The 20,155-nt window shown below is 43.5% G+C and overlaps 1 protein-coding gene across 1 annotated transcript in view; it reads right to left on the bottom strand.

The window, feature by feature from the left end:
- Nucleotides 1–20,155, bottom strand: part of LOC146867705 (glutathione S-transferase omega-1-like) — a 134,914-nt gene that overhangs the window by 8,505 nt on the left and 106,254 nt on the right. The window contains exon 5 of the mRNA XM_085607080.1: nucleotides 13,058–13,164. Coding sequence (XP_085463206.1) covers nucleotides 13,058–13,164 — 107 coding nt within the window. The remainder of the gene's footprint in view (nucleotides 1–13,057; nucleotides 13,165–20,155) is intronic.

Here is a 20,155-nt window from a genome sequence, read left to right on the forward strand (position 1 = left end):
TTTTCAGCTGTCCTTGCAGCTGTTAGTAGTATGTAACTGTCAGGATGTGTTTACTAGCATTGGCAAACTGTTAACTCCTCCTACTTGTCAACTGTGCATTTCTATATGACCTTATATGTACATAAAACCTTCTCCTGTACTTGTACCGCCCTCTTTTAAGCCCCTGTGTGGGTATAAAAGGACCATGTTCCTTCTGTTTGGTGTGCTACTTCATTCAATACCGAAGGGTGCTGTGTGAATGTAGTTCCACCTCATGAGGTTTATTAAACTTTGTATTTTCTATTCTAGTTTCTGTGCCAACTTCTTCCTATTGGTCTGAGGACTCTGTGCAGAGAAGGGCGAACCCCTTGCACTGGTAAGCCTAGCTGAGGTCCACTTCTACAAATTGCCGCCCGACAAGTGGGACTCATCGGCGACTCGGATGCCCAAAGGATTGGTCGCGACGAAGGATTGGAATCTCGCTCTGGACGCGATCGCTGCCCGATGAGACCCGAGTCTTGGCAACCACAGCGTTTTTCCTTTCTTTCTGATCTGACCATCCAGGTGGTGCCGGTCCTCGACTGAGATCTCTTCTGTTGATTCGCCGTGCAGTGACCATTTGGTCGATTTTAGAACTTGGCAGTTGGAACCTGGACACCAAGTGATTGGTAAGTGTCATTCTGTGGCGCTTGCTGTTAGTTTTTATGCCTGGGATTGGTAAGGTAGTTTAGTAACACTTACTGCGGCTTTTGTATTTTGGAATTTGTGTTGGCCAACTTAGATTTCTATGAGATTCATATATAAATTGCAATTTATATAGGCAGGTAATGAGGAGAATTTTCTCTATCTGAATTGATTTGAACGGCACATCGCACTAAAGGTACCTTAAGTGCTACTTTGATTATAATACTGCATATTCTGCACTATTTTTGGCATGCCTGTTTTTAGCACACTTCGTAGGATGTGTTGCTTTTGTAGTGGTTCCAATTTGAGACTCGATGAAGCACAACCGACCCCCCGGAGGGGACGCCTAATAAGGATATGTATATTAAGCATGGTCTTTCTTCTATAATGTACAGCACATTATGGAATAAATACACTCGTAAGGATCCTGAGTTATGTTGGCCTATGCATGGGTCATTTGATTTACGAAAGATTGAGTATGTGGAACAATGTATGTTTAAGCGAAAGACTAGGCAAGATATGTTTGACTGTGTACGAATGTGGGAGAAAGAAGTGCGTGAACGAATGAAGCGTGAGCAAGCTTTGATTGAAAAAGAACAGCGAAAGAACATTTATGCGAAAGCATTAGAGCTGAAAAACAAAGAAATAAAAGAGTTAAAAGAGAGAGAAGATAGGGAGCTCAATTTACAGGTAACTGGCCAATACGCTTTTCGGCGGCCCCTTTATCCTATACTTAATAAACCACATGATGATTTCTTATTATTAGATCGTCCTCCACCTCCGTATACTGTTCCTTCTGCCCCTCATGAGTCAGATGAGGACTCCGGTTCGGAGGAACACAAGGCACGAGAAACTCGTTCTATGTTGACCGCTGAGCGTGCGTCCCAGCTTAGATCTGCTGCTTGTAAAGCAGTTCGTAGCACTGCCCCCGCCTCTGAACTCTTAGATAGTATGAAAGGGTGGTAGGAAAGGGAACAGCTGTATTTTACTGAGGTGTTTGCTGCAGAGGTCGTTGAGCTGTTTAGGAAATATTCTGAGGAGTTAGAGCCCGACGATGTAGCAGATAATTGTAAGCAAATGCGTGATGGTCTTTTTGTTTTCTCCCAGGTGACTGATACAATCAGGCGTTTGGTTAAACTGTGTGTTGATGCAGTTCATTTGCGAGAGGAGAAAAAGGCTGCAGACGTAGCTGCACAGACATCTCAGACCAGCATGGCACAAGCTTCTATCTTCGTGACAGATCAGACTATGATAGTTCATGCGAAACCTAAGCGGGAGGCCGTGCCTTTGTATGTTCCTCCTAAAGGACAGGGTACAAGTGATGATAAGGCTTCTCTCGATGCAAAGGGTTATTTTATTTATAATTGGGTTTACACTCCTTGGAATAGGACGGATGTCATGTCACTTAAAACTGCATTGCCTGATCCGCGGAAAAATCCAGCCGCTTTTTATTAGGAAGTTGAGGGTGCTATTAGCTCTTGTACTATGACTTTGCCTGATATTGATTTATTTTTCGGATTGATATTACCACCTGATATGTAGAGAACTGTTCGTAAAATTGATGATCGTGCAGCTTTTGGGGCGTTATGGAAAGACTTAGAACAAATGGATGTAGAAAGGGAACCCGCACAGAAGCTATGTCAGTTAATTTTAGATCTTCCCGCGGCTATATTAGTTACGTTAAAAACGATTATTCCCCCTAAAAAGATAGATTGGACTGTTTTAGCGTCTTGTAAGCAAAAGGCAGATGAATCGGTCTCTGATTTCTTTACATGTTTTGAAGAAGCATTCCACGATTTTAGTGGCCAGTCATTGACAGATGACACGGGCAGACATCTGTTTGTTGATAAATATGTCGCTAACCTGTTGCCAGGAATAGCTAGTCGCCTAAAAGCCAGTGAGAGTTCATGGACTACCTATTCTCCAGTTTCTCTCTTGACTATGGCTCAGTATTATGAACGCCAGGAATTAAAAGCAAAGGGTAATGAGGATAAAAAGACTAAAGAATTAAAAAGGAAGGTTATGTTGGCTCAGGCATATGGTCCGCCTTTTAGAGGTAGTGATAGAGGTGGACGTGGATCTTATGGTTCGTCTTTCCCTTCTTATACTCGTTCGAATTTGTCTGTTGACCAGTACGCGTACTGTAAGAAATTTGGGCATTGGGCTTCCGATTGTCCAGCACTGCGTGCTCAGCAGTGTCCACGTGATCGGGGGACAAATGAGAAATCGTTCAGCATATTCAGGGCCTAGAGGAAGCACAGGTGATTGTGCTAGGTTTGATGCTAATATACGTGGGCAGGATGGGTTTAACACTTTTGATAGAAGGAACCAATATCAAATGTCCGACTATGTGCCGTCTGATTTTCAAGATTCTGCTTATGCATAGGATTGCCTAGGATGGGGTAAGGAATCAGTTGAAGTTCCAGTAGATCAGAGGGGTCCCTATGTTACAGCAAATGTTTTGGGTTCTACTGATCAGTTTCTGGTTGATACAGGAGCTACTCGTAGCGCCTTGTCTAAACAATTGGTTCCAAGGGCTCCCCTGTCTGGCTTAACCATTACATCGATAGGTTTAGATGGAACCCCTTCCCTTAGCCCACTGTCACAACCACTTGCATTCCATGTGGATAAATTTACTGCTCCATGTCCATTTTTGCTTTCCCCGAATACACCAGACAATATTGTGGGTCTTGATATGCTCAAGTATTTCAGGGCTACGATACGATGTTCTCCAGAAGGTGTACATGTTATCTTGAATGACAACCATCCTGTGAAGGAGAGAGCTTGTCTTGTTAAAGAGGATATTGCATTAGCTTCACTCCCTAGTACTTTGTGGGCTACTTCAGACACTGATGTAGGGCAAATTGTTATTCCACCAGTACATATTAGTGTCAAGGAGGGCGCTGTGCTGCCACGTTTGCCTCAATACAAAATTTCACAGGAAGGTGAAGAAGCACTCATACATATTGTCCATGATCTCATTGAAGTGGGGGTTGTTGAGGAAGTTCCTTACAATGTTTGTAACAGTCCGATTCTTCCTATTCTGAAAAAAGATACTGACACTAGGATTTACCGATTCATTATTGATTTGCGAGAAGTTAACAAGATTGTAGTACCACAATACCCCGTGGTTTCTGACATAACGACACTTCTTACTTTGGTTCCTCCGACAGCAACTACATTCTCTGTGATAGACTTGAAGAATGCTTTCTTTTCAATCCCTATTCATCCTGATAGCCGATATTTGTTCGGTTTCACTTTGAATAATCGATCATATAGATTTTGTAGAGTTCCTCAAGGCTATACTGAGAGTCCTAGTATTTACAGTCAAGCATTAAAAAGACAACTTGATTCTTTCGTTTTGCCTGAAGGTGTGGCTTTCATACAATATGTCGATGACATCTTGTTGGCAGCCGATACCCCTGAACAGTGTGAAAACTGTACTTTGTCCTTGCTTTCTTTTCTTGCTTCCCATCATCACAAAGTGTCACAAAAGAAATTGCAATATTGTAGACCAAAGGTAACCTACTTAGGTCACCTTCTGTCTAAGGAGGGCCATGCACTCACACCAGATCGAATTCAAGCTATTTTAGACACACCAGTGCCCCGTACTCAGAAAGATGTCCGTGCATTCATTGGTCTTACTTCTTTTTGTAGGCAATGGATATTAGGGTTTTCATACATTGTTAAACCCTTGCTAGCACTTTTGACTAAAGATACTCCAATGCCCCTCCCATGGACAGATGAATGTGAAACTGCTTTCCGACAGTTACGACAAGCGCTTTGTTCAGCACCAGTGTTAGGTACTCCAGATTTTACGAAGCCTTTTACACTCTATGTACATGAGAAAGATGGATGCGCATTGTCAGTTTTAGTGCAGACACACGGTGACAAACAGCGTCCCTGTGCATATTTTTCAGCAGTACTTGATCCTGTTGCTCGTGCATTACCTAGATGCTTCCATTCAGTTGCAGCAACAGCTGTGTCAATACGTCAGAGTGAAGGGATAGTTTTGTCACATAAGCTGTTGGTGCTAGTACCCCATGCGGTTGATGCCCTTTTAAATCATACGAAGACGCAGCATTTAAGTAGTGCTCGTCTGACAGGATACGAACTGACATTGTTGGCCCCTCACATTACACTAAAGAGATGTGCGATACTAAACCCAGCCACTTTGTTGCCATACCCGGTGACTCTCAGTCACAGGAGTTTCATGATTGTATATTCCTTACTGAGGAACAGACAAAGGGTCATGTCGATTTGCAAGACACGCCCCTTTCAAGTGTTGATGGGGAACTATGGGTTGATGGGTCCTGTTTGAAGTTACCAGATGGTACAACGTCAGCTGCATATGCAATTACAACATTTCAGACGGTAGTTGAGACAGCTCGTATTCCACAGAAGTCAGCTCAGGCAGCTGAGCTAATAGCTTTAACACGAGCATGTGAACTTAGTACTGACTTATCTGTGAACATTTATACAGATAGGCGCTATGCTTTCGGAGTGGCTCATGATTTTGGGCTACTCTGGAAGGAGAGGGGCTTTCTTACATCCCACGGGATGCAAATAATGCATGGAGAATTAGTACATAATCTCTTGACTGCTTTAACATACCCGAAGAGAATAGAAATTGTTAAATGTAGCGCACATAAGAAAATAATTGATAAGATAGGACAAGGCAATGCTTTTGCAGACCAAACAGCCCGTGTAACTGCCATGCAGCGACGCACCACGTCTAAGTACGTAGTGAAGTCACAGGCTGAACGCTGGCATGATACCAGACAGGAAGTGCTAGATATGCAGAGATCTGCTTCTGCAGAAGAAATTGAGCAATGGTCTAAGGAGGGAACATTGGACGATGAGGGCTGTTGGAGGAATAAAGAGATGAGCAAGTGGAGATTGCTTACAGCCTATTTACAACCTATGATTCATATGGCACATGGGCCGGCACATGTTGGAGCCTCCTCGATCACAAAATTGCTCACGCAAGTTTGGGAGCATCCAGAAATTGCCGGCACAGCTAAAAAGATGGTGCAGTCTTGTCTGATTTGTCTTCAGCATAATCCTGGTAAAGGGACACGAACTCCTACTGTAGGGTTTGCTACGCCAACCGCACCTTTTGAAGTTTTGCAAATGGATTACATCCAGCTTGAGCTCTGTAATAACTTAAAGTATGTTTTGGTAGTGGTATGTGCCTTCAGTAAATGGATAGAGGCATACCCTACGAAGGAAAATACAACTCTCACTACAGCAAAGGTACTTTTGAAGGAATTCTTCCCTAGATTTGGTGTCTGTAAACTTTTATGGAGTGATAACGGACCCCATTTTATTGGGCAAGTTGTCGAATATGTCCTGAAGGGACTAGGAATTAAGCAAAAATTTCACGCTGCTTTCCATCCACAATCAGCAGGGCTAGTGGAAAGGTATAACGCCACACTTAAATTGAAACTGGCGAAAATACTGGCTTCCACATCCTTGAATTGGCCAGACGCATTACCTTTGGCACTGTTGTCCATTAGATCAGTGCCACATTCGCGATCTGGTCTTACACCATATGAGGTGGTGTTTGGAAGGCCTATGACCATTTGGGGAATTCCTAAACCACGTCCCATACATGATGTACCATGTGTGTTGATGAGTGACTACCTATCACAATTGACTGACAGTTTGGTTTCTATTCATCAACAGGTTCGAGAAGCTCTTCCTGATAGGTCTGCAGGTGAAGGCCATGGACTTCGACCTGGAGACCAGGTGATGATCCGATCATTCCAGAGGTCGAGCAGCTTGGAACCGAGGTGGCGCGGCCCAGAGCAGGTGCTCCTTTCAATGAGAACCGCGGTCCGAGTGAGGAACAGGAGGAACTGGGTGCACTGCACCCACTGCAAGAAAGTGCCGTCTACCTTGGTGGATCCTGCTGCCTTAATCGACCATCGGGACATCCTGGATACAGAAAAAGGCCAAGCCATATCACCTGACGAACCTGAGGGAGTCTTCCTGGACCACACGATTCCTGGAATATCCCGATACCAACTGAGACAACGGAAAGAGCCTGCATCGTCGAAATAGACTGGTTGAGCAACCGCCCTGGGTTAGTGAAACGGAATGCCGATGTGGCAAGGGGGGGGGATCAGTCCTGTATAGTGTAGCGACAACCGTCTTGACCCTCGGTGAAGAAACCAACGGCTGCCCAGGGATAAGAGCTCCAACGATTGTTTTCAACGACAAGCTGATCATGTCCACAATGAAATCAACTGTTGCTAAGAGAAAGATCATTTGTGCTACAGGGTTTGTTGTTGCTATGGTGGCTGTAGCAGTAATAACCTGGTTCGTTGAGAAAGTGGCTCCTGCTCGAGAGCTTTTGATCGCCACTACTCCAGTATCAGTTGAACACCACTACTTTACGCTTCCCTACCATGAGCAGAAGCATCGACAATCATATTTAAATAATACCTTTATCCAGATGTTGCATCATACTCATAATGCCACAAATACTACCAACTGTTGGGTGTGTGGGATGATACCTGCACATCAAAAGAAAGGAGGAACACCTTTTATTCCTCTTCCCTTTTCTCATAATGGTTCTTGTCAAGCTTGGTATGCGCTTTTGTTTGCATCTGTAAGACGTACAGTAGGCGGGCTTCTTTTTCACCTTAATAAAGTATGCTACCAAGATAAAGATGGTTATCCTCAAGCCAAAGGGACCAAATGGGAATGGGAAGAGTATCAACCGGACAATATTTCAACACCATATGTCTTCACAAATATGAGAACTTTTACCAGTAATGAACAATTTGTGATTTCTGTTACTAGAGCTAAAGCAGATCTATGTGTAAGCAGTTTGGGGAGAATTCCAGAGGGGAAAAGCGAATGTACTGTAATTCTGACTATTGAAGGTATAAATAACAGTAGTTTTATAGCCTCACATAATACCTACTTTATCTGTGGTAGCCACGGATATTATCAACTACCTGCTGGGTGGTCAGGTGTGTGCTATGTGTCCTTTCTATTGCCCCCTGTGTTTCTGGCACCTGCATCATACCACCGGGACCTTAAATTATTCAACGATATCTCTAGAAATAGATACAAAAGGACAATGAGTACTGAAGAAGTAGACCAAACTGATACCACTCTGCAACAATATGTCGATTTTAATTTAGGTTTGTTCTTCTTTGTGGGTGCTGCATTAAACAGTAGGAAAATAAGATGATTGACTAGAGTTGTGGAAGCTGTTACCAATCAGACAGCTATGGCACTTGGGAACATTACGGAGGAGCTGAAAATTGCAAGGATTGTAGCTCTCCAGAACCGAATGGTTCTAGATGTGGTTCTGGCTGATCGAGGTGGTGCATGTCGCATCATCGGTAGCAGCTGTTGCGTATTCATACCGGATCACTCACCTTCAGTATGTGACGCAATATCAAAACTGCATAAGATTGCTGCAGAAATTCATCCAGAGACTGGTACTTGGACTTTTGCTGGATGGTTTTGGACTCTTGTTTCTGCTTGGGGCTGGAAGCTACTGACTATCCTGTGTGTAATGATTACGATACTTTTTACATGCTGTGTATGTATCCAATGTGGTCCAATGCTTTGCTCCATTTGCATCTCTGCCTGTATACCTGTCAAAAGGAATGTTGCAGAAACAGAGGCCCAACAAATGTTGAATAAAGAGGTGGCCGAAATAATGCTAATAGATGTACAGGATGCATATTTAGATTACCCCAGAGGAACAGATGTCTTCAGCTAATGCTAAAAGGTTCGTCTGTTGTAAATTGGCAGTGATTGGCTTAGCATTAGCGGAATCCATCTTGTATTTAGAGTCTATCTTGTCCATTTTGTGGAATCCATTTTGTATTTCTGGCAGCCATTTTGTTTGCAATGTGCTGCCATCTGCTCACCATGTGCTTTGTCCTCCCTCAGTGTTGACTGCTCTTGTAATCTCCCTAGAAACAAACTATATTTAGCATCTTCCACCTTTGCACATGCCCAGTGAGTTTTCAGCTGTCCTTGCAGCTGTTAGTAGTATGTAACTGTCAGGATGTGTTTACTAGCATTGGCAAACTGTTAACTCCTCCTACTTGTCGACTGTGCATTTCTATATGACCTTATATGTACATAAAACCTTCTCCTGTACTTGTACCGCCCTCTTTTAAGCCCCTGTGTGGGTATAAAAGGACCATGTGCCTTCTGTTTGGTGTGCTACTTCATTCAATACCGAAGGGTGCTGTGTGAATGTAGTTCCACCTCATGAGGTTTATTAAACTTTGTATTTTCTAGTCCAGTTTCTGTGCCAACTTCTTCCTATTGGTCTGAGGACTCTGTGCAGAGAAGGGCGAACCCCTTGCACTGGTAGGCCTAGCTGAGGTCCACTTCTACACTCGGAGGCTGACTTTGCAGAAATCCGTAGGATTCCCTGCATGCATTTTTTCATTCATGACAGTGTTACATGTAAAAGGCATGTAAAAGGCTATCAATACATGGTTGATGAAAGTGTTCACACATGAAGATTGAAAGATGCAAAGGCCTTTCTGCTGCAATAGTCTGTAATGTCATCCACCGCAGATACTGTAGACTGATGCGGTTTACAATAACGATGACACAGCAAAGCAAAGAGTTTACAAAGTGATGTCAGTTACCAGTGGCGAGTCTGCAGTGAAATGCTGAAAAAAACCTTCATGAATGAGTTTTTGTGCCACAGAACCAGGTTTTAGGTGCTGATAGCAAATTATACCCTTATTTATACCTGACCTGCCATTCTGCTTCTTCTTCACACATTAGGCACTCGTGTTTTTTCCGTTTACGCATGGGCGGATAATGTCTGTACCCAATAATTTTAGAAACCCGCATCTTTTTCTAAAGCTGCGGGTTTTCTACGGTTTGTGTGAGGCATCCACGCCTTTATGGGTTAAACTGGTGGATTGATTCCGACACTGGTGTTGACAGCATGAAGCGTGTGCTTGCACATGCTCTGGGTGGCTAAGGCGAAGGAGCGTCACCCCACTGCTCACGGAGCAGTGTAAAAGAAAAGAGAAAATGATAATAACTGAAGTTATTATTTTAATTTTAGTATTGTCACGGGCAGGGCGGGGCTTTGGCTCCTCTGACGTCGGAGAGGAGGAGTGGATGCTGCACTTTAAAGTGTGCATGATGCTCTGGCTGGCCGTCTTAAGCCGGCCAAAATGTCTTTCGCACTTTGCATGTTCTCCACTCAGGCTGCATTACAGCCTGGCTAGAGAACATGCCCAGGTGCTCTGACTAATCACAATGCTGCATTGCAACGTTGTGATTGGCTCAGGGGAGCCTGGATGCTTACCGATGACAATACTGCATTGCATCGTTGTGATTGGCTGTGGGGAGCCTAGATGCTTCCTGGATGAGACACAGGAAGTGGGAGAGACAGAGTAGAGACGCAGCAAGATCAGGTAAGTGAATTTCTTTTTCAACTCTCCCCAGCCCCCTCATGCCACCCCCTGGCTGCCTCACCATCCCTGTACCGTACCACCCTACCAGACTAGCAAGATTTTTGCTTTATGTTAGGCAGACTGCTTGCGGTCCAGTCAGAGGAATCGACGGACAGAGCGGTGCCTCCTTCACCGAGCAGTCAGCCGGGTGAGGTGAGGCTTTCCTCCCACAAAAAGCTGGGAAAGAAGATTAAGCAAAAATACCTAAGCATAAATCTTGCTAGTCTGGTGGGGTGGCTTCAGCCACATTTTTACTTTTTATGATGAATATCATAAATCTTCTTTGAGAATCTCAGTATAGTTACACTGTTTATTACACTGCTTCCACTCAGTTTCTTTTTCACACTTTTTTCACCGAACAAATCCTGCAGTAGCCTCTAATATCATCGTAATTAGGTCCTGAAGAAAGCCGGGTCAGATTACCCCGATGGCTGAAACATGTTGACCCCACGAGACCAAGACAGGGAATAGTCAAAGTTGTTATGACTATTTTGGTTTTAGATATGATGCCTGGTCAATTTTGAATAAACATATTTTTTGACCATGTAATCATTTTTAAACACTTCTCACGTTAGAGCACTGCACTTTTTCTTTGAGTCTTCAAAAGTTATACTGCACACTGTGGCAGGAGATTTGTCGATCCTGGTATCTTTGACTAGGGCACACAACACGGGCCGGCTGGCTTGAATGAGTGGGCCTAGACTTTGATTCCTTAGAGTCTCAAATGACGAAGCTCCGCCAATCAGGGTGGGCTGATGGACTCTTAATCTTCTAGCTCAGTGATGCATTGACTATTTGAAGATATTCCACACAGTTTTTTGTAGCATTACGCGGCTTTTTGTCTAGTATTTTTGGACTTCACACCTTCCGTTAGTGTAGCTCTAGGTCATTTGCGACCCCATTGGAAATCGCAAACAGCGTCTGAGACATTGTTGTACATTCCATTTTGCGACCTGCAAATTGCGAGTCACAAAATTATGCAATTTGTGACTCGCAAAATGGAAGGGTCATACATGTGGCCCATAGTCTCGCCAAGTAAATGTTCTGATTGCAATGCCGCTGGCAAAAGATAAACTCTAACTCACACCCAAGAACTATTTAACAATGGCTAGAAACAGCCTGCTCATGCCACATATCAGACAAATAGAACAAAAAAAACAAGTCAACCGATGTTTTCCTACAATGAACCCTTTGACAGCATCTTTCTTTCACCTGCCCATCCCCATTCGGCATATTAGTGATAATGCTCTATTCCTCCCGCGTGACACAGGATAATGAGATGCTCCGAAAGAGATTCAAAGTACATACACATGGGAACTAAAAACTGAAGTCACTTGAGTATTAAAAAAAATACTTTTTCTGAATTAAGCGTGAATAACATGGTGGTGTAAGATGCTGAGTACTGGAGTAATTCAAGTTTTCTATCACCAAATCCAAAGAACAGGCCTGGACTGTCACTCAGCAGGGCCTGAAGACACGTGCTCTGGGTTGAAAAGGATGAATCAACAAAGCCACTGGTTTCTTCAACTCACCTTGAGCACAATGCCATCACTGTTGCTATGTGCAAGGAGAGCAGCCCTGCATAATGCGGAAGGTACAGAAACATGATCAATCACTACATGGCTACTAAATAAAGCCAGACAATGATTGCCAAAGTTCTACAATACGCCTACACCGCCTTGTGAGTGTGGACCCGCAGGGACAAGCCAACCTGAACCACTCTGTCTAGAACCAATTATTGCCTTGTTCTATAGCAGTAACTTTAGAGATTGGTTGTTGCAGGTAAACCCAGTGCTCTGAAGACTCAGGAGGGCTGTGCTGTGTTCTCTCTGGTTCCTTACCATAGCGCAGGCTTGAGAGGCCTGAAGTGCGCATTTTAGGTTGGCCACTGTAAAAGACCTGTCCAACATGACATGCACATCTGATTTAATTCCTTTCGCCTGCAAATCCACCGAGATGTCCCCGCCCTTCACAGAAACCCAAGGAACACAGAGCAGCGGTCGGGGGAAATCTGTAAAGGTAAACTTAATGGTACTTACAGTTAATACTTGTGGCCCTGGTGGTCGCTTCAGGGGTGAAAGGCAATGTCCTACATACTATAATAGAACTGCCGCTGCATTTTCACCCTCACGTATCTGTGAACTTTCCTCAATGATGACATGTAATTGCGTCCACGATGAACCACACTAGGGTCCTGATTTAGATCTTGGCGGACAAGTTAGTCCATCATTACTGGTAGACCTGGGAATGTGGCAAAATGCTACTCCTCCCCAGGTGAGGCGAAACAAGGAGAAACATTTTTATTTGCCTTTTTTTTCCTTCTTTCTACATGTGCCGCATTCTGCAGCATGCATAGAAAGAGGAAAATGCCTCTAAGGATTGTTTTTGTGCAGGATGGTGTCCCTTCCTGCACAAAAACAATCCTGCCTACAATGCAGGCACCCTTGCACCATGACGCAAGGGTGCCTGCATTGGCGTAAGACAGTATACTCTGCTAAGTAAGGACCGGAATTCACAGTATAATGCTAAATACAGTGCATTCCTGTTCTCTCCCTGTCACGCAGCGCAGCTAGGTGTCTTGCTGCGTTGCGTGAAAGTTTGATAAATCTGGGCCGCAGCCTCATTGCTGTCACTAAACAGAGCATTATTCTGTCATCTGCCACCAGGTGGCGTTGCCTGATAACTGTCTGTTACCCTGCCTGCAGCACGAAAACCTGTATGAACCTGTGCTTTTATCCTGTATTCATTTAAATGCTTTACTGATAGTATTTGAAACTGAACTAATCTCACATTGCATTCTGAGGTTCGGCGAACTTCCCCCAACAGTGGTAACACAAATTCCTTTTCACAATATAGATGTAAAAATGGCTATCTATGCCAGTGATTGTTAAAACACTTCATTGTATGAATAAAACAAAGCAAAGGCATCTTACTCCTGAAAACAAAATGCTTCCGCACGTTCAAAAAAGGGCCACATCATGTAATCGATCATGGACAGGGACACACCACCAAAGTAAGGAGTCTTCTGATGAACGAGGACCTACAATACACAGACAAACAATGCCGTTTCATGTTTGAAATGTCATAAGGTAAATAAAACCTGAAGATGAACATAAAACGTACTTACATGAACAGTACAACAGATTGAAACATTGTCGTCATCTTTGCATTGCCCTTTTTATGGATAGTACAAATATAAATAATCACGAGGGAATGAGAAGCTAGAAAGGGGTGACCCTCATCCTCCCTGGAAAGAAACAATAATTACACAAGAGAGGGTTAGCCTTTCTAGAAATTAACTCTTAAGATCTAAGAGGTCAGTTATCTGGTCTCAATATATCTGACGATGGTCTGGGATCTGCACCCAGGTAAAGTGGTTCATCCCTGGCATCTCATGTATATATTAGTAGGATCCTCACCCACGGTACCACCGGTGGCATGCTTCTCATCATGAGGTAGTGTGGGTAGGGAATCCCTCTAGTCACACTTTCATCAAGGAATTACACCTACTTTGGCTCCCCGCACTCCTCTGATCGCTCACCCCCACTACCTCATGAAGTCCTACTTAATAGAGGATATAGACCATTACAGGAAAAGGTCCACTTCAGTCTGTATGTTTGGATGCTTCATTATGTTTGTATAAACTACTACTCAAAAGTTCATAGTCACCAGCTATACATCTACGGATACTATGTATACTTCCGTGTCCTGAAGAAAGCCAATTGGCCCTTGGTGGCACTAAATACAGGCTGAAACATGTCGACCCATTGATGTTAGGGGTCATTATACCCATTAAATGTCTCACTGTTTTTATACTCACCAAGGGGCCTAGCTAGTAAACAGGATTTAGGATCCTGAAGGAGATTTTAACTTGCACTTGTTATCCCTTAGACAAAGAGCTCCGCTTACAAACAGTGACGAGCCCACCCGCTCACACTATGTGCAGTGGGGGAGCATCCGAAAATGAAGCATGCCTGTGGGTGAAGATCCTACTATAAATTCATGAGATGCCAGGAAGACACCACATTTACCTGGGTGCTGAACCCCAACCATCTTAACACATATAGAGACCAGATACCTGACCTCTTAGACCTTAAGAGTCAATTTCTTGACAGGTTAACCCTCTGTTGTGTAATTATCAACACAAATGTAAACCCCACCAAGAACACACTGAAAATTATTTGTTTCAGAACTCGCATTGCATCGGAGCATCATAAGGTAAGTGACGGATATTTTCTTTGGACGGATATTTTCTTCTGAACAGGGGGACCCATTTTGAAGTTAAACATCTTTTGGATTGCAGTTAGCAATACCTCCCTAGGGGTCACAGACACCAGGAGGTACTTTACACTGAAAAGAAAGGAGACATCAATTATCCTCATCTTATACCCTGGATCCACTTAGACAAGTGTTAGTTTGACAGACTTACTCTGGGTCATTAAAGAAAGTGTCTCTAGGCCTGAACTTTTCACCTCGCATAATATTTTCAGGTGTGTTAGTCTGATAAGTTAAATGGATGCAAAGCAAAACGACACCACTGAGAATGCAGCTGGTGACCACACTAATGTTCCAGACTAGAGACTGTGTCACTAATGACCAGAAGAAGGTGGTCACCCTAACAAATGCATTTGTGAAAGGATAATTGCAAAGATTGTTGGTGAAGGAGTAGATGAATATGGGGAGAGGATTAATGGTTCATGACTTTTAGAGAAAAAAGCATTGGCAAAGCTAGAAGGTCTTGCTTATGCAAGAGCTATTGGCTTTTCCAATATGGTTTAGTAATGCTGTACACAAGAGTGGTTGATGTTCAGCATGGCTAAAAATTAGTAGGGTAAAGGAGAGTGGCGTGGAGTGTTGTAAAGTGGAGTGGAGTGCTATGGAGTGACATAGAGTGGCATGGAGTGGCATACCGTAGATCCGAGTGGCAGTGGAGATGAAAGGAATAAGGTGGAATATCTTGGAGTAGCGTTTGGAGTTGTGGAGTGTCATGGAGGGAGTAGAGTGTCGTAGAGTGGAAGGCAATAGAGTTGAGTGGCGAAGGATGGAGCACAATGTCAGAGCTGAGTAGCGTGTCGTACAGTGTAGTGGCATACCATGTTGTGGAGTAGTGTAGAGCAGAGTGAAGGGACATAGAGGGTGTTTTGTAGAGTGGAGTAGAGTGTTGTACAATAGAGTAGCGTACAACAGAATAGATTGTCATAGAGTTGAATGGCATTGAGTGGAGTAGAGTAGAGTGGAGTAGTGTGTCATAGAAAAGAGTGGAGTAAAGTGACATAGAAGGAGTTGCATAGAGATTCATAGAGTGGAGTAGTGTCGTAGAATGACATAGAGTGGAGTAGAGTGATGTAGAGTGGAGTGGCATAGAGTGGAGTAGAGTGTCAATGGAGTTGAGTTTAATGGAGTAGAGCATCATAGAGTTGAGTATCATGGAGAGTTGTAGAGTGGAGTGCAGTAGAGTGGCCTAGAGTGAACTGGCATACAAGTGCTGTGGGGCAGAGTAGATTGGTGTAGACTCCAGTGGCCCAGAGTGTATAAGGTTTGAGTAAAGTGGTGTAGAGTGCACTGGCATAGAGTGCAGTGACGTAGAGTAGCGTAGAGTGCAGTGGCATAGAGTAGCGTAGAATGCAGTGTTGTAGAGTATCGTAGAGTGCAGTGGCATAGAATAGAGTATTGCAGAATAGATTGCAGTTGTGGAGAGTGAAATGGCATAGAGTGGAGTTGCATAGAGTGAGGTAGAGTGGCGCAGAGTGGAGTAGAGTGATGAAGAGTGAAGTGGCATATTGTGTAGTGCTGTAAAGTGGAGTAGAGTGGCATAGAGTGCAGTGGTGCAGGGTATAGTGGTGCAGGGTATAGTGGTGTAGTTTAGAGTACAGTGGCATAGAGTAGAGTGGTGTAAAGTAGAGCGACACAGCATTGATTGCAGTGGCATAGAGTGGAGTGGTGCAGAGTGGAGTAGAGTGTTTCAGAGTAGAGTGAAGTTGAGTAGAGTGGAGTGGTGCAGGGTAGTGTGGAGTGGTGAAAGGTAGAGTGGAGTGAGATAGAGTAGTGTTGTAAAATGCAGTGGCGCACAGTAGATTAGAGTGGCATGAAATGCATTGGCATAGAGTGCAGTAGAGTGGCTTAGATGATGCAGAGTAGAGTAAAGTAGCACAGAGTAGAGTGGCATAGAGTTCAGTGGCAGAGAGTACAGTGCTGCAGAGTAAATTGATGTAGAGTGCAGCAGTGTAGAGTAGAGTGGTGTAGAGTGCGTTGGTGAAGAGTGCAGTGGCATAGAGTGGTGACTAAAATGACAGAGTGCACCCCCTCTAAGGATTCTCATTGTAATATTGGTAGTTGAAATGTGGCAGGTCTACCCAACAAACAATCAAACACAAATTGGTTGAGTTTTGTCAACGATATTCAAATCTTAGGGCTGCAAGAGACCTGGCATACTGATATGACCTTCTACTTAAATGGGTATTGCTCATTTTTTCTACCAGCTATACCAGCTTCTAGAGGTAGAGCAAGGGGTGGTCTTATTACTCTGACCTGCTTGGATATCCCATGTAATATGGTTCAGGTTCCCACAAGTTCTAAATGTAAAAATTGTAAAATGTAAATTTGATACTTGTATAGCGCACTACTCACCCGCAAGGGTCTCAAGGCGTTTGTACGAATACCGCTGTGGAACCCATCCTGGCTTTCCCTGTGAGGCGTCCACTCCTGGGCACCCCCAAGGTGGAGGCCAGGCATCCTTAGCGTTGTGGGGGCCGTTGGGAGATTAAGCAAGCTATTGCCCAGAGTTGCAGAGTGGGACTCCATGATTGGAATAGGCACCAAGGCGAGAATTATCAGGTCTGTGGAATTTTTTAGCCCAAGACCCGTCGAGGCAGGGAATTGAACCCTGGTCCCGGGCTAGACCTCTGCATCAGGGTCTGCCGCTCTATTTGTTGTAACGCTCTATTCATTGAGCCACACTTCCCCACTCATTGAGCCACACTTCTCCAGTTCTCAGTTCTTCTCGCAATGACTTTGACGTTTACATCTACCTTAAAAATTCTAGTCATCAACTTCTACAATTCTCACTCTCAGGATACCCAGAATCAACATCTGAGGGCACCTAATTTGTTTTTGGTTGACTACTTGGAAAAGCAATTTGTCCCGCCCATGGTAATTATGTTGGGCGATTTTAATGTTCACTTATGTACGGGGGCTTGTCCTGGGGGGAGATGATCCTTGAGGGGAACCCCATTTTGAACACACAGGTCCTGGGGAGTTCCTGGGGATCATCATTGCTGATAATAATTTACAACTTTTGAATTATAGGGGGACTAGGCCCAGCAGGGGTTATAATTCCACCATTGGTGTTATTCTGCACTATCCTATCTTAGTTAATTCTGTTTCACAGAATGGTGAGGTGTGGAGCCAATTCAGTGACCACAACCCTTTGTGTCTGGCCTTTAATGACGATTTGGTGAAGATCATGGGACCCAATAAGGGCAGGATTGCCCTGGTCTACCTTAAGCCAGTAGACCAGGGGTGACATTTGACATGGTCCAAGCTGGTCCCCCTTAATCTTACGTCTAACCTAGATTTAACTTGTGAGCCAGACATCTCCATTGTAATGGGAGATTCCTCCTCAGCAGAGGGAATTCTGATTGCCTTACTTAATATTTGTGAGTTTATCAGGGGGTATCTCTCTTTGGGAAAGAATAGGTCAGTGGGGCTGGTTGCTGTCTCCAAATGGTTTAATCATGCTTGTTTGTAAGCTCACCATATTTTGCTGATTGCCCCGATAAAGAATCCCAGCAACACTAAAGAAGTGGCACTGTGTAGAAACATTATTGATCTGTGGTGGCTACAAGGAAAAAATCTATTCAGCAAGAGGCGTGAGAACAACTTCTTCAGGTCGATGTCCTGAAGAACAGCCCCCACTTCTGGAAAATTGTTAATTACTCTTATTTTAGTGGGGCTGCCAATGATGGAAATGTTAGCTTGATGTGTCATAGCTCCCCTGAATCATAGTCTGAGCATTTTAAGGGAATTAAAAAAAAGATTTTTTTAAGTGGGTAACAAAAAACCTGACAGTGCTTCAGTCAACAAATACGTTTCATACATTTGCATTGTTATTCATCTTGACATCTATGTATCATGTTGTGTACAGGGCAAAATCCTAATAGTAAAATCAATCTTGAGTACATTACAATGTCGTACAGTATGTATTGTTCCCCCTTCGTTTCTTTACCCAGCTCTCCAGCAAATATCTCAGAGTCTTCTGTATTGTGTCCATTTTCTCCATATTTTGTCCCATTGCTTTGGGCATCCCCTGCCCTTGAATACCACTTTTTTCAGCATTGCAACACCAGTCTGGGTCTTCTTTCCATTTCACAACACTCGGTGACTGACTTGGACCCCACTCCCTTGCTATATTGTGTTTGGCTACTATGTCCGCTGTCATGAGCCATATCTTAGAGTATTTTGGCCATTTTTAAGGGAATTTACGGGTATAATTTGTCTGAGTCAGAACATGACTGGGTGATGAAGGCAGGCACATCCAATTTGGTTTTTTGGGTTGGAGAAGTCAAGGTAGCCATTGAGAGCATGTTCAATAATAAAGCACCTGGCACAGATAGGGTTCCTGGACACTTTTTTAAAACTGACTCAGGTAAATGGGCTGGGCTCTTGACCAAAATGTTGAATGCCGCTGTGATGGATGGCATCCCACAATCACCAGCCAAGTTAATAATTGGGCTGATATTTAAGAAAGGACGAGAAATGATCCACCTTGTTATTGACCTATTTCTTTAATAGACATGACGTTAAGATTATGGAACAAGACATTCTCTCAAGGTTGGCTGCATGGCTGGAGGAAAATCAGATCCTGTGTGACCTGAAATATGGATTTATAGCAGCCAGAAGTACCCCGATCAATGTCTAAACTTGCAGCTGGTCGTTGCTAAATATATCATTGCTAAACAGGGTTGTTTATATTTAGCATTCATGGACCTATCGTCAGCCTTTGATATGGTCAACAAGAATAAACTGTGGTCAATTTTGTTAAACATGAGCCATGATAAAGAGACACTGCATTTTTTGCACGACTTGAACTTTGACCTGGAGGCTAGCATTAGATACGATCAGGAAGGCAATATAACAACGCCATTTAAAGTCCTGCATGGCGTGAGGCAGGGCTGTATTTTGGCCCCAGTACTATTGTTTACCCTCTATAATAACGAGATGGGGGAGACTCTTCGTGCAGTCAGCCCAGATATCCCTTGTGCAGGTGTTTGTAACATTCTGGCTCTTTTGTATGCTGATGTCGTCCTATTTTCTAGGACCGCGGTCGACCTCTAAAGGATGCCAAATGCCTTTGTTACTTTTATGGATGGGCTGGATTTATGCAGGGGTTCTTTTTGATGTGAAAAGATCTTGGGCACAACTTATAAAAGCTAAAAGAAATGTCTTTGCCAGGTCAGTGGCCTCTGTGCTTGATTTTGCACGTCCTTTAGGGATAAAACCAATTAAGGCTCTCTTTCAAATTTATCAATCCAAGCGCATTTCTCTGGCCTCATAAGGGAGAGATGTTTGAGGCCACATAAAAACTCATGACTTGTAAATCATTAAGAATACATTTTTGAGATATCTTCTGGCAGTGCCCCAATCCACAGCTTAATTAGTGATCCATGGAGAGCTAGGGGTGAGTTACATCTCAGATTTACTGGCAGTGTGGCCTTTGTCAAGATGGATTTCAATTTGGTCTAACCCTGATTTAAAGCTTAATAGGATTATACTAAGGAACTGTATGCTTCTTTAAAAGGCACATATGGGAATTCTTTTTTGGTGTTATCTTAAACACTGTATTGTTAACCATTTTTGTGTTTTGACTATGTTAAGATCAAACCTGCCTTTGGTGTTGTTTAACTTTTGCGGCTAATTTTTATATTCCATGAAGTGTTTTTATTGTGTTTGTATCTTTTTTAGTTTTTATTAACTGATGAAAGATTATTGTCATGATTGTCTGTCAGAGTGCAATGGTGTACAGTGGTGTAGAG

This window comes from Triturus cristatus, chromosome 1_2 (genome assembly GCF_964204655.1).
Source record: "Triturus cristatus chromosome 1_2, aTriCri1.1, whole genome shotgun sequence".
NCBI classification, from domain to species: Eukaryota; Metazoa; Chordata; class Amphibia; order Caudata; family Salamandridae; genus Triturus; species Triturus cristatus.